The sequence below is a fragment of the Stegostoma tigrinum genome, chromosome 1, assembly GCF_030684315.1.
Source record: "Stegostoma tigrinum isolate sSteTig4 chromosome 1, sSteTig4.hap1, whole genome shotgun sequence".
Classification (NCBI taxonomy): Eukaryota; Metazoa; Chordata; class Chondrichthyes; order Orectolobiformes; family Stegostomatidae; genus Stegostoma; species Stegostoma tigrinum.
Window position 1 is genome coordinate 39,878,815 of NC_081354.1, and position 14,404 is coordinate 39,893,218.

General features: G+C 41.9%; 1 protein-coding gene across 7 annotated transcripts in view; it reads right to left on the reverse strand.

The window, feature by feature from the left end:
- The window catches only part of gria2b (glutamate receptor, ionotropic, AMPA 2b), a 141,647-nt gene that overhangs the window by 33,691 nt on the left and 93,552 nt on the right, over nucleotides 1-14,404 (reverse strand). For all 7 annotated transcript variants that reach the window (XR_007248841.2, XM_059644847.1, XM_048543878.2 and 4 more), the window contains 3 exons: nucleotides 7,197-7,364; nucleotides 5,933-6,037; nucleotides 353-463 (listed from right to left, as the gene is read on the reverse strand). Coding sequence is in view for 6 of the 7 variants with exons in the window: in XM_059644847.1 (XP_059500830.1) it covers nucleotides 353-463; nucleotides 5,933-6,037; nucleotides 7,197-7,364 (384 nt within the window). In the remaining variant the exon portion in view is untranslated. The remainder of the gene's footprint in view (nucleotides 1-352; nucleotides 464-5,932; nucleotides 6,038-7,196; nucleotides 7,365-14,404) is intronic.

Below are 14,404 nucleotides of genomic sequence, written 5' to 3' on the forward strand. Positions count from 1 at the left end.
AATGTGAAACCAATGTTTGCATAAAATAGATGTGGACTATTCAAAATTAAATGATAATTGATTGATGCTGATCAAAACATCATGGGTTTTGCAATAAAGAGCTGTTAATTTCTCAAAACAGGGAAATTAACTAAAAACATAAAATACATCCAAAGCCAAAGTTCAATGCTTCATAACAGATTCAATTACAGCAGAAGAAAGCATTTTCTAATGAGATCAAAAATAACAAACTGTTAAAGGACAGATTTATTTGTGTTTCCAGAATATTCTAGTTACTCTAATTTTGTTTATATGCTGATTGTAACTTTTATGAATATTGAGAATTCTTTGCTATATGTGGGCAATAACATACCATGATACTTGTTACGACAACAGTTTTATTCTCCATTCCTGCAGTCTCATTTCCACCGAGGAAATCTGTGGCTGTAACAACCATTTTGTCAACTTCATTCCAGTATCCAATCTGCCAGTTTAACAACACAATTGTTAGGCACTTAGTACTGTTTATATCATATACTGTTTACATCATACATCCTTTATATCATTAACATAAGAAGTCAGTTAAGAAATAGCAAATGTAAGACTACAGTAAAATCTTCTACAGGAATTTAGAAAGGAAAAGGTGAGAAGATGAGCATTGGCACTCTTGACATAGCGAGTTTGTGGATTTAATAATGGATAGAAAGGAAATGATGTACTTAGTCCATATCCCTCTAAACCATTCCTATGCACTTACCCATCCAGATGCCTTTTAAATATTGTAATTGTATCCACCTCAACCACTTTTTCTGGCAGCCCATTCCATACAAGCACCACCCTCTGGATGAAAAAGTACTCCTCAGGTCCTTTTTAAATCTTTGCTGCTCACCTTAAACCTATGCCCACTAGTTGTGGACTCCCCCACCCTAGATAAAGCTACTTTGGACTGATTTTCATAAGTGAAATCATTTTTGCAAAATATTGAAGTTCACAGAAATATTACTAAATGCTGAAGCTAACTTCAATTCAACTCCATGTTCATTTAATCCATCTAAAATGTGCCAACTTGTTTCATAAATCAAATAAACTTGTTTGTGCAGAGTGATCTACATGATCACAACTGAAGTCTTAAAACTATGTTTGAAACCAAAATCTGCTAAAATTCTATTTTTACAGCTGTTTGGTCTTCATGTTCTTAAATAATGGCAAATTTTCAGAACTTACACTTCTTTCTACTTGCTTAACAATTTACTCATAGTCAATTTGTAGCCCTGTCTTGAAAAGCACAGGCTCATGCTCCCCACGTTCACAACAGATCTACAAACTTGTGTAACACTGATTTTTTTGTTTGAAGGAGTAACTCCACCCCATAGAGTGGAGATTATTACATTTCAAGGAGGAACTGCCTTGCTTATTCCAACTATAAACTTAAGAGACTCCCTTAATCCCTTGAAACAACACTTCAGACAATAAAAATGTGCAATACACTTTACCAGCTAGTTAATATTGTAGCCCTTCCTGCACTGTTCTTCAATACATCAATTTGTGAGTGATACTCTGTTGCCCAGTACATCCTACAAAATAAGAAAACAAGCACCTAAACTTCAAATAACAAAGTGTGAAGCTGGATGAACACAGCAGGCCAAGCAGCATCTCAGGAGCACAAAAGCTGACATAACGGGCCTAGACCCTTCATCAGAGAGGGGGATGGGGAGAGGGTTCTGGAATAAATAGGGAGAGAGGGGGAGGAGGACCAAAGATGGATGGAGAAGATAGGTGGAGAGGAGAGTATGGGTGGGGAGGTGGGGAGGGGATAGGTCAGTCCGGGGAGGACGGACACATCAAGGAGGTGGGATGAGGTTGGTAGGTGGGAAATGGAGGTGCGGCTTGAGGTGGGAGGAGGGGATAGGTGAGAGGAAGAACAGATTAGAGAGGCGGGGACGAGCTGGGCTGGTTTGGTGATGCAGTGGGGGGAGGGGATGAGCTGGACTGGTTTTGGGATGCAGTGGGGGAAGGGGAGATTTTGAAGCTTGTGAAGTCCACATTGATACCATTGGGCTGCAGGGCTCCCAAGCGGAATATGAGTTGCTGTTCCTGCAACCTTCGGGTGGCATCATTGTGGCACTGCAGGAGGCCCATGATGGACATGTCGTCTGAGGAATGGGAGGGGGAGTTAAAATGGTTCGCGACTGGGAGGTGCAGTTGTTTATTGCAAACCGAGCGGAGGTGTTCTACAAAGCGGTTTCCGAGCTTCCGCTTGGTTTCCCCAATGTAGAGGAAGCCACACCAGGTACAGTGGATACAGTATACTACATTGGCAGGTGTGCACGTGAACAAAAAGTCATCTTCGGGCCTAGGATGGGGGTGAGGGAGGAGGTGTGGGGGCAAGTGTAGCACTTCCTGCGGTTGCAGGGGAAGGTGCCGGGTGTGGTGGGGTTGGAGAGGAGTGTAGAGCAAACAAGGGAGTCACGGAGAGAGTGGTCTCTCCGGAAGGCAGACAAGGGTGGGGATGGAAAAATGTCTTTGCAGAACACCTCCGCTGTGTTCATCCAGCTTCACACTTTGTTATCTTGGATTCTCCAGCATCTGCAGTTTCCATTATCTCTGACCTAAACCTCAAATATTCATTTTTTAAAAATTCATTCACAGAATATGAGTTTCATTTGCAATTCAGCATTTATTAGAACAAAGAGCAGAGAACAAAGAAAGCTAAGGCACAGAAATAGGCCATTCGGCCCTCCAAGCCTGCACCGACATGCTACCCATCAAAACTAAAACCTCCCTACCCTTCTGGGGACCATATCCCTCTACTCCCATACTATTCATGTATTTGTCAATACGCCCTTTAAAAGGCACCATCATATCTGCTTCCACTACCTTTCCCAGCAGCAAGTTCCAGGCACCCACCACCCTCTAAATAAAAGACTTGCCTCGTACATCACCTTTAATACTTGCTCTTCACACCTTTATCCTACGGCCCCTAGTAACTGACTCTTACACCTGGGGAAAAGTTTCTGACTGTCCACTCTGAACATGTCCTTCGTAATCTTGTAGACCTCTATCAGGTTGCCCTTCAACCTCTGTCGTTCCAGTGAGAACAACCCAAGTTTCTCCATTCCAGGCAACATCTTGGTAAATCTTTTCTGTACCCTCTCCAAAGCCACCAAATCCTTCTGGTAGTGTGGTGACCAGAATTGAACACAATATTCTAGATGCGGCCTAACTAAGGTTCTATGAAGCTGCAACATTACCTGAAAACTTTTAAACTCAATGCCCTGGCCGATGAAGGCAAACTTGCCGTATGCCTTGTTGACTACCTTCTCTATTAGCATTGCCACTTTCAGTGACCTGCATACCTATACACCCAGATCCCTCTGACTATCAATACTCTTAAGGGTTCTGCTATTTACTGCATTTTTTGATCTGGATTAGACCTTTGGGAATGCATCACCTCACATATTTATGGATTAAACTCCATCTGCCATCTCTCTGCCCACCACCAACCGTGGGCACAGCCTTAGAATTAGAGGGGGTAAATTTAAAACGGAAATGAGGAGACATTTCTTCAGCCAGTGAGTGGTGGGCTGCTGGAATTCATTGCCACGGACCGCAGTGGAGACCGAGACATTAGATGCCTTCAAGGCAGAGATCGATAAATTCTTGATCTCACAAGGAATCAAGGGCTACGGGGAGAGTGCAGGGAGTGGAGTTGAAATGCCCATCAGCTATGATTTAAATGGCGAAGTGGACTCGATGGGCTGAATGGCCTTACTTCCACTCCTATGTCTTATGGTCTTTTGGTCTTATCTATATCCTGCTGTATCCTTTGACGTGCTCATCTCTATCCGCAATTCCACCAACATTTGAGTCATCCACAAACTTGCTAATCAGACCAGTTACATTTTCCTCCAAATCATGTATGTTATTGCAAAAAGCAAAGGTCCCAACACTGATCCTTGAGGAATGCCACCAGTTACAGCCCTCCATTCAGAAATGCAGCTTTCCATGCTACCCTCTGTCTTCTATGTGCATCCTTTATAGTCCAGACGACAATTAAGAGTCAACCACATTGCTGTGGTCTGGAGTCAAACGTAGGTCCAACTAGGCAAGGATGACAATCATCTTTCATCAAAGACAAGTGAACAAGATGAGTTATTCCGACAACCAGCAATGTCAGATTGCAAATGTAAATCCATGCTTCAAGAAAAGAAACAGGAAGCAAAAAACTCAGGGCAGTTAGAATAACACGTTTTTAGAAAAATGCTGAAATCTATTAGATTAGATGCCCTACAGTGTAGAAACAGGCCCTTTGGCCCAACAAGTCCACACCACCCCTTGAAGCATCCCAAAAGGGCCCATCCCCCTATAGCCCACACACCCCTGAACACTACGGGCAATTCAGCATGGCCAATCCACCTAACCTGCACATCTTTGGACTGTGGGAGAAAACCGGAGCACCAGGAGGAAACCCATGCAGACACGGGGAGAATGTGCAAACTCCACACAGGCAGTCGCCTGAGGTGGGAATCAAACCCAGGTCCCTGGTGCTGTGAGGCTGCAGTGCTAACCACTGAGCCACCATGCCACCCCGTACTAAAGAGGTTATAGTGGGGCACTTAAAATCCCAGTGCAATCAGGCAGTCAACATGGCTTTGTGAATGTGAAATCATGTTTGAATGACTTATTAAAGTTTGTTGAGGAGGGAACAAGCAAGTTGGTAAAGGAGTGAATTTGTTTGCATTTCCAGAAGGCATTTCAAGAAGTCCACATTAAAATGTGATCGCATAAAATCCGTGCCCATGGTGTAGGGAAGTAATATATTAGCATGGATAGTGGATTGGTTTAGCTTATTAGAAGCAAAAATGTTAGCAAGATGAAATGAGTATGGTGCCAGAGGAATCAGAGCTGGGGATTCAACTAATTACAATCTATATTAATGACTTGGATTAAGTGATTGAATGTCCGGTTGTTACACTTGATGAAACAAAACTAGGTAGGAAAGTAAGTTATGAAGGGAGTATAAGGATGTATGGGGAGAGCTGTGTCTCCCGTTACATAAATTACAAGAATGCAGGTGCAGCAAGCGATTAGGAAGGCACATGGAATGTTATCAGTTTTTGAAGCAGAATGGTATATGTAAGGTGTACAGGGAATTTGTTAGACCACAGCTATTGCACTCTATACAACATTAATATTTTTAAGATAGTACATAGTTACATTAATCATTTCTCAGAAAGATCAACTGACTGATTCATGAGATGGGGGATTAATGCTAAGAAGCAAGGTTGAAGAGCCTGATCCGATATCCATCGGAGTTGAGAAGGCTAAGAAGTGATGGTATTGAAAGATATAAGATCTTTGCAGGAACCTAACAAGTTTGATGCTGAAAGCATGTTTCCCCTTGTAGCTGGGACATGGTTTAACATTCAGGAGTTAGGGAGAACATTTTCTCAAAGATGTTTGGGGGTTAGTGAAACTCTCTTTCTCAGAGAGCAGTGGGGGCAGATTCATTGTATTTTTTTTCGATGTAAAGGGAGATAAATTCTTAACTAACAAGCAAGTCAAGCATTTCAGGAAAGTGGAGCTGAGACCACAAACTGATCAGCCAAGAATCTTATTGAAAATTGGAAGAGTCAAGTTTGTATGTTTGTTGCAGAATTGCTAGCCAGGGCTGAAGCCAGTCAAACAATTCAGATTCTGTTCCTTCCTTAAATGTGCCAATAGCAACATAATAAATGTCCCATCAGGAAACAACATGAGTCACTCACAAGAAGTTCCTAGAATTAGAAGAAATAATTGATCATGGCTCAATTCATAATTGGCATCTAAAGATCCATACTGGAAGACAATTCATCTCTTCCAAGGTGTCCATAAGTTAACAATAGATTATTGATATTCAAAGAGCTACTCTGAAAAAAATGTCATATAGATTGACCAGATATAGCACTGTTACCTTGCGGGGACCATTGTTTTTGAGTTCCATAATATTAACTGTATAATTGACTCTTCTTCCAAATTGATCAAACTGAATATTTCCAGTTAAACCATCAATACGAACCTATAATAAGAAATGAGGAAGACATAAAATTATTCAACTTCTTGTGAGGTACAATTTAACAAGTTATGTTGTCAAATTTTAACAACTCATTGCATTGTCAATAAAAGCATTCTGCAGCATTCAATGATCAGTTTAGATTATGAATACCTGTTGGCAATATAATTATTCTATAAAATTAATTGTTTTGAAAAAAATTGGTTCCTTTTACAATGTTGGTGCTGAAACATAAAGAACAAACAGCACTGATACCCCTTGGCCATTTGCAGTTAATTGAGCTTCTATTACCCAAAATCCAACTTGAAAGTGGATCTGACAGTGACAAAAAGCTCTTCTGGGAAATACAACTTAGAAACAAAATAGCTTTGAACCACAGGAGTCCCTTATATTTCACAATGCAGAATAAAACCGACAACCCAAATCAATCATTATATGTTTTGACAGTTCCCATTAAAGGTATTAGCCAAGTGACAAGGAAGTGATGAGTATAGGACTTTTGGTGACAGTTTGTTTTTAAAAGATTATAACCTGTAGTGAAGAAAATCTATTCAGGCTAGATCTAATTCAATGAATACTGAATTTTGCATTGGATGATTACTGAGTAATATAACAGTCAATCAGCTGGATTTTTTTTTTGTCATATCATATAAACAGTTTCTAAGTTTCTCTGCTAGTAAATACTTGCAATCTCCCTAGATAAAAGCTGTGGAAGTGCCTTCAGGAGATGGACTGCAGAGACTTAAGAAGGTTTCACAGGACAATCTCAAGAGTAAGTAAAGGGAGGTAGCAAATGCTGGCCTTGCCAGCAATGCCCACATTCTGAATGTGAATTACAGAAATAACATATGGTAAGCAGCAGAACAGCCTTTATCTTAGTTGAAGAATTACATCTCTAAGTACAAAGCAGACAATACTTTTGAAAGATTTTAGCATACAAAATCTGTAAATTGTTTTCAAAGAAGCGCTAGTTTATGAAAATTATGGACCAAGTTCAAAGAAATGATGGGATAGAAGTGACTGCAATGGAAATGAATATCAGACATTGTTTTTAACAGAGGGCCAACCCAATATGTGCTATTTTGTGTCACTGCCAAAATGATTTCCACCTCATAATTTGTATATTTTAAATACTTCTGCTTCTTAAAAACTAAAAGATACTTACTAATTTTAGTGCTCTTTCTATTTCAATTCCCTGTCCCCAGGGTACAGCAGGATTAGCAAGACAATCTCCAGTGCTACCTCTCCTAGAGATGTCAATTCGCTGCTTGCGTAGATAGCGGAATGCTTCAGTCATCACTTGAACGGCATCATAGGTCAAAGCAGAAGTATACTGAAAAACAACAGATTGATGGAGAAAGAACTTGCATTTATGTAGTACCTTTTATGATTTCCAGATGTACCAAGGTGTTTTACAGACCTTGAAGCACTTCCTAAGGCATAGGCACTGCTGCTACATAGGCAGTTGTGAGAGAATATTTGAATGCAACAAGTTTCCACAAGCAGCATTGAGATAGCTGATGAAATGGCGGTGTGAGGTCTAAAGAAGCTTATTGGATAAGACTCAAAAGAGAAAATCACAAATCATGTGTGGGATAATCTCCTTAGATTCTCTTTAAGCCACAAAGTTTCACCTTGAAAAACAAATTACATGGATTATGAAGTACAGATGTGAGTAGTAAGTCAGATCTATGAAGTTCAAGTATGAGCCAGATTTACTCAACAAGGAATCAAGTTCCTGTACATTTCTTCATTTTACTATTATCTACATTTCAGATATACAACCAACAACAATCAAATTAAGAATCAACAATTGATGTTCTACAACTAGGTAGAACATCATTTAATGCAAATAATGTTGTTCTTGATACTTTCATGTTAATGCTTGGAAGTAGAGAGGTACCTGTGCAAAAATTTAAAATGTTTTGCTCACATACTGCCAGAGCTCCATTCATTCAAATTTTCAAAAGTTATACAGTCATACAGCATGGAAACAGTCTCTTTGGCCTAAACAGTCCACACCGACCACATTCCCAAACTAAATTATTCCCACTTTCCTGCATTTGACCATATTACTCCCAAACCGTTCTTATTCATGTACTCATCCCAATGTCTATTAAATGTTGTAAATGTACCTTCAGCTACTTCCTCTGGCAGTTCATTCCACTCAATAACCATTCTGTGTAAAAATATTGCCCCTCGTATCCTTTCCAAATTTTCTTGACTCACCTTAAAAATATGCCTCCATTTCTGAACTCTCCTACCATTGAGAAAAAACCTTTTTCTATTCACTTATCTACACCCTTCATGATTTTATAAATTTCTATAAGGTCACTCCTCAACTTCCTAATCTCCAGCGAAAAAAGTCCCAGACTACGAAAATTCAAATATCCAGTCCTGGCAACATTCTGGTAAATCTTTTCTGAACCCTCACCAATTTAATAATATCCTTCCAACAGCAGGGCTACCAGAACCACACACATTACTCCAGAAGAGATATCCTGTACAGCCTCAACACGACATCCCAACTCCTATACTCAATGGTCTGAGCAATGAAGGCATGCATGCTGAATGACTCCTTAACCATGCTGTCTACCTGTGATACAAATTTCAAACAGCCCTTTTCCTGCAATCATAAGAGGTGCAACACCTGCTCTGATGCCTGCCCTCTCACTTCCAACCAACGGCCCAAAAAACTCTTCCAGATCCAGCAGTGATTCACCGGCACTTCATCCAACCTAATCTATTGAATCACTGCTCCTGATGTGGTCTCCTCTACATCAGGGAGACCAAATGCAGACTTGGGGACTGGTTCACGGAGCATCTGTGCTCTGCATGCATCAATCAACCCAACCTTCCGATTGCCATCCATTTTAATTCCTGTCCCAGTCCCCCAACTACATGTCCAGTCTTGGCGTCCTCCACTGTCAGAGTGAGGCCATACATAAACTAAGGTAGCAACACCTGATATTTTGCCTTGGGAGGTTACAGTCCAATGGCCTCAATATTGACTTCACCAGCTTCAAAATCACTCCACTCCCAGCCTTATCCCATGTCTACCCTTCCCTTTCCCCCCTCACCTCCCTGACCTGACCTGAGCTAATCTATCCACCTTCTAACACACCTATTTGCTCCACCCTTCCCATGGGCAAATCACAATATTCCTACCTGCATCCACCTATCGCCATCCTTCCCCAGCCCCATCCTCTCCCTTTGTTTATTTCTGGGATCCTTTCCCCCTTCCCAGTCCTGACAAAGGATTTTGGCCCAAAATGTTGACCTTCCTGCTCCTTGGATGCTGTCTGACCTGCTGTGCTTTTCCATTTATACACTACGCGAAACTCTACCATTAAGTGTATGGTCCTGCTCTGGTGTATTTTAACTAAATGCAATACCTCACATTTATCCAGATTAAACTCCATCAGCCATTGTTCAGCCCATTGACCCAACTGATCAAGATCTCTTTGTAACTTTCGATCGCTTCTTCACTACGAACTATATTTAGACAGCTAGGAACAAGCAGTGTGGGTTAATCCACATGGAATCCTTAGCGCTGTTCAAGAACAATTTGAAACAAGCATAGCACTGCTTCTCTTGAGTGTAGAGGCTTAAAGATTTCTATTATTCACTTCCTTACTGTGAAGATACTGAGATGCTTGCCAGTGCTAAAAGCCACATATCAATTTCACTTCCAATATTTCCCTTTTCTGGTTCACAGTCCAAAAACTAAAGATAATTAAAAAGCAATCTTCACAAGTTCAAAGGCAAAAGCCCATTGTGACAATAGCCAGGAAAACATTATCTTGTCATATCTCTGCTGTGCTACAAAATGTGCACTCCAATATAGAGTGCCATGGTTGTGAGAAAGTTAATCAACTACGCTGATGTGTCGTTCCAACAATTTTTTATGCTCACAACAGAGGGAAAACCTTTCACTAAAATGCACTATCCAAGAAAATAAGGGTGGAATTTTATAGGTTTATGAGAGAAATGAAAATAACATGAGATGTATGGCATAATCAGGCAACCAGCATCTTTGATACTGTGGCTATCTTGCTCCATCTTTAATGCTTTTCACAAGCAACATGACAAGATTCTCACAACGTGGCAGTGAGGTGTCAGTTAATGGGAATTAATGGTTATTAAATGTGTAATGTTTTAATGAAGATCTGTAGTTCTTCAGGTTGCGGCTGGGGTTGTTGGTTGTTTCGCCGAGCTGACTGGTTTTCATGCAAACATGTCGCCTCCTTCTAGGTGACATCATCAATACTGTGTAGCATCCACTGAAGACAGTTGTTTTAACCCACTCTGAATTTATACGGTTCAGTCTGTCATGGTGGGTAGTCTTGTTTCTAATTTTGTACTGTTATTAAATGTCTTAATACTACCACAACTCTCCTTGTAAAGATCTAGACACCTAATTATCAAATTTGCCAAACAAATTAGACCTCAGAAAATCTCAACAAGGAAATGAGAGCATGTAGCTACCAGATTCAGCTTACCACTTTCTCCGAGCAACCCATACGTTGGACACTGAGATGTGCAGGTTAGGTGAATTGGCTATGCTAGGTTGTCCATAGGGTTCAGGAATGTGTGGATTGGGTGAATTACGGGGGGATAGGTCTGGATGGGATGCTCTGAGGTTTGGTGTGGACTTGTTGGGCCGAAGGGCCTGCTTCCACACTGTAGGGATTCTATGATTCAATGAAACAATATCTTATGCATTATCAATGGGCATCAGCGACATGCAACCTTCATCTGTGGACATTGTATCCAGCATGTGCAAATGCATAATGACGATCATAGCATTTCTCCAATAAGCTGACTTCCAGATTTGCATTGCAAGGCACACCTGTATCCAGGTTTATGAAGCCCGCAGCAGGGATACTTTGCGCACGAGGATAGGCACCCATTTCAAGGATTGGATCAGATTGAATCTCAGGGCTGCTTGCTCGCACTCTTAGCTGACAGTCATTTTCAGCCCATCTGCAAGTTCACACCATCTATGCCTTGTATTGCCTTGACTGTTGATGTGTTGAGAGATCAGCCAGAACCAAAGCCTTTCACTTTTGCTCTTTTAAAGAGTTGTTTAGTACAGATGTAAGATTGCCTGTCAGCATTGCGCAATCCTGGGATGGTTAGGGTTGGACAGCACACCAAGACACAAGACATATTACTTACAGCATGTGTTAGAGGCATGTTTGACAATGCTGACAGCACATTCGTTCATTCAATTGGCCATGTCAGAAACTGGTGAGGGACTGTCCTCAGTCCAGTCAATGGTGGTGGTGGGGGGCTAGTGCATTCTGTACGTCAGTGGGTACAGCTCTGTCAGTATTGCACACCACCCAAACACAGTGCAAGGGCTTCTACAAGGTCAGGGCATCTATCCCAGGATGGTCCTGGGCTCTTCAGCAATCAGTCCTGTGGGGCCAGCACAAGCAGTCAGGAGAATTGCGTATCATTATTCAGGAAGCTGTAAATACAGTAGTTCGGGGTCCAGTCAGTCATATCTAAATACAGTCCGTTGAAGTAAGTCAGAGACCTGGGGTGAATGCAGTCTGGCGTGTGTCTACTAATCAATCATTAAAGTCGAAAAAATGGGGAACCTCTAGGGGCAGCAGGTGCTGAATGATAGAAGGGGCGGTGGCGTCAAAGCTGAGAGAAGAAAACAAAGACATCTGTATGAGTAGCAATTAAGATTGTGATGAGGGAAATTTCAAGTTGAATGGGAGATGTTTGGAATAATTTTAGAGAATAACACAGGCTGTAGAGTGAGGGGGTTTGGCCGTTGTCGGAGGGTTGGGGTTATTGTGACTATCATTGTGACCTCCACAGATGGAGTGCAAGCAGCAGGCTGGGTACTAGCAAGGTGTAATGCTAGAGGTCAGGGAGCAGGAAGGACTGTTGTGGAGAAAGTTTAATCCAATTGGTTTCCATGTTGGGGGATGGGACAAAATGGCTGGTGGAAGGGTGGTGAGTTTACGTGGCAACCAGGTGGTCCCAGTGCTGAGGGTGTCTAGGACGATTTGCATCTTCACCTTTTACTTTTCCTTGTCTACATGTGAAGTGTTCCTTAAAAATGACCGGAACAAGGCCCAGGGTGAGCAGAGTAAGTATCAGTTTGATGTGCAAAAGCTGAACACTGCAACATTTTAACAACAAAAATGGGAAGTAACTATTTGTGAAATTACACTGGATTTACAATCATTGCATCAGCCATTTCATAAGCATTCCAATTGAGGATGGTTGGTATCAGTTACTGGTGAAACACAACTTGAATGATGTGAATTGAATTGAATGATTTAGTGTCACTTCTATTTAACAAATAAATGCAGTGAAAAGTGTAACATGTCACCATGCTGCAGTACCATTTTGAATTACAGAAGATATTAAAACATAACCAACTAAAAACATAGCTCTTCCTTCCTTCTTGTGTTCCACTTGACATTTGGGGAAGAGGTGTCTCCACAATGGGCTCCTTGTCCATGGTCCATTCCAGGAATCCTGCTCCAGGGCCACCATTGCCACTACTGCTCCACTGCCAGATGTGCCACACTGGGCCTAGCATGTTGTTGCTGATGCAAAAGCCGCTCCCGATGATCCACCAAGGGTACCAATTGAGGCCTACTACATTGCCTCAACTGAAGCTCATCATGCCAATTCTAACGCCAACTGCCTTCTCCACCAACCACAAAGACCATCCTGCAATTACTGGCATCTTGAAAGTGAGTGCTGTTGCCACCATTTTGAGTCCAGAGCTAGTGGGCCCACCAATGTCAAAGTTTTCACACTCCTGCACCATCTATCGTAATTGTGCCCGCACTCGCTGTCGGCACAAGCTCTCAGAGGGCTTGCTCTCTCCAATAAGCTGATTCTTGCTACTGTTGCTGCACATACTCAGGAGACTGGGCACACTCTCACCTGACCAAAAAGGATTTTAAAGAGAGAAAGAAAATTTACAGAGCATAGTAAAAGGGCAAAAGAAAAGCAAAAGAGAAAAGGAAGCACACAGAGGCAAGCTAAGACCTGGACCAGAAGTTCAGGGGTTGTGTTGCTACTTTGCTGCCAGGTTGGAAAGGGATTAGCTACATGCCATTGGTGGCTAAAAATTGAACCTTGAATAGCTCAGTAATGTTGAAGTCATCAGCAATGTTGATGTGAAAATTCAGAGCTGGCTGAAGGGAAACCACTATTAATTCCATCTCATACTCTCCTGACAAGTTCAAGTACTCTGTCATGTAAGTGTCCCAATTGTGCTGAGTGTAGTGTGAGGCTCAGCGCTTGATATAGGTGAAGGTTTTAGAGGATGGTGTTGCTCTGCTGGCAGCCGCTTTTCAACAGCATGTGACAGTCACTGCCAGAGCATACCTTTATTAAGTGATTGCATGCTCCGAAGCAGAATTTGGATATCCATTGCAGATATCTCCTCTGTTATCCATGTCCAGCTTATCTCGGCCTTCATTTGGATCCCAGGATGTGGGCACTATTCCTGCGAAAAGAGCTGAGCTTTGGAAGCTTGCATTTTCAAATAAACCTGTTGGACTATAACCTGGTGTCGTGTAATTTTTGACGTCATTTGGACAGTTCCACGACAATGACTGTTCTATAGATCTAAGAAATTCTTTCACTCCTGTGCCTAATTGAGTCCTTTCCACCAAGACGGAAGGGCTCTGCTGTAAATGAAATATTGCTCATTGTGACTGCCTATGTAAGAAGGTAAATGCAGGTGGAGCAAGGCCAATAGCAATGATAATGGGAACTGCAGATGCTGGAGAATCCAAGATAACAAAGTGTGGAGCTGGATGAACACAGCAGGCCAAGCAGCATCTCAGGAGCGCAAAAGCTGATGTTTCGGGCCTAGACCCTTCAACAGAGACCAATAGCAAGCCCAGGAGCAGCAGCAGGACCCAATAAGGAGCATCCAGTTCAGGGGAGATCACAGTTGCAGCGTCCCTTAGTAAGCGTGCGATCATTTAACAGGTCTAGAATTTTCCAGCCCAAAATCTATTTCCTGGCATGAGCAAGACACAGTACCAACACAAATGCTCCAAATCTCCAGGGACCTGAGGGCTGCAGGAGTGGGTGGCTATCCTCTCCCTACTGGCTGTGAAGGTGCTAAACCTCTGCGTGACTGGGTTGTTCCAGCAAGCAATATGTGAGAAGAGAACAAGAGGCATTTCTTCAATAAGAGCCTATTTTGGCAATAGCCAAATCAATGTAGTGATGCTTTGATATGATTACTGTTCAAAAACCAAGAAGCTATCAGAATTTATGGTAGCCTTAGTCAACTGAATATGACTGCAGGATGTGAAATACATAAGACTGTAGCATATAGGAGTAAAATCTGACCATATGGCCTAATCTGCTCCA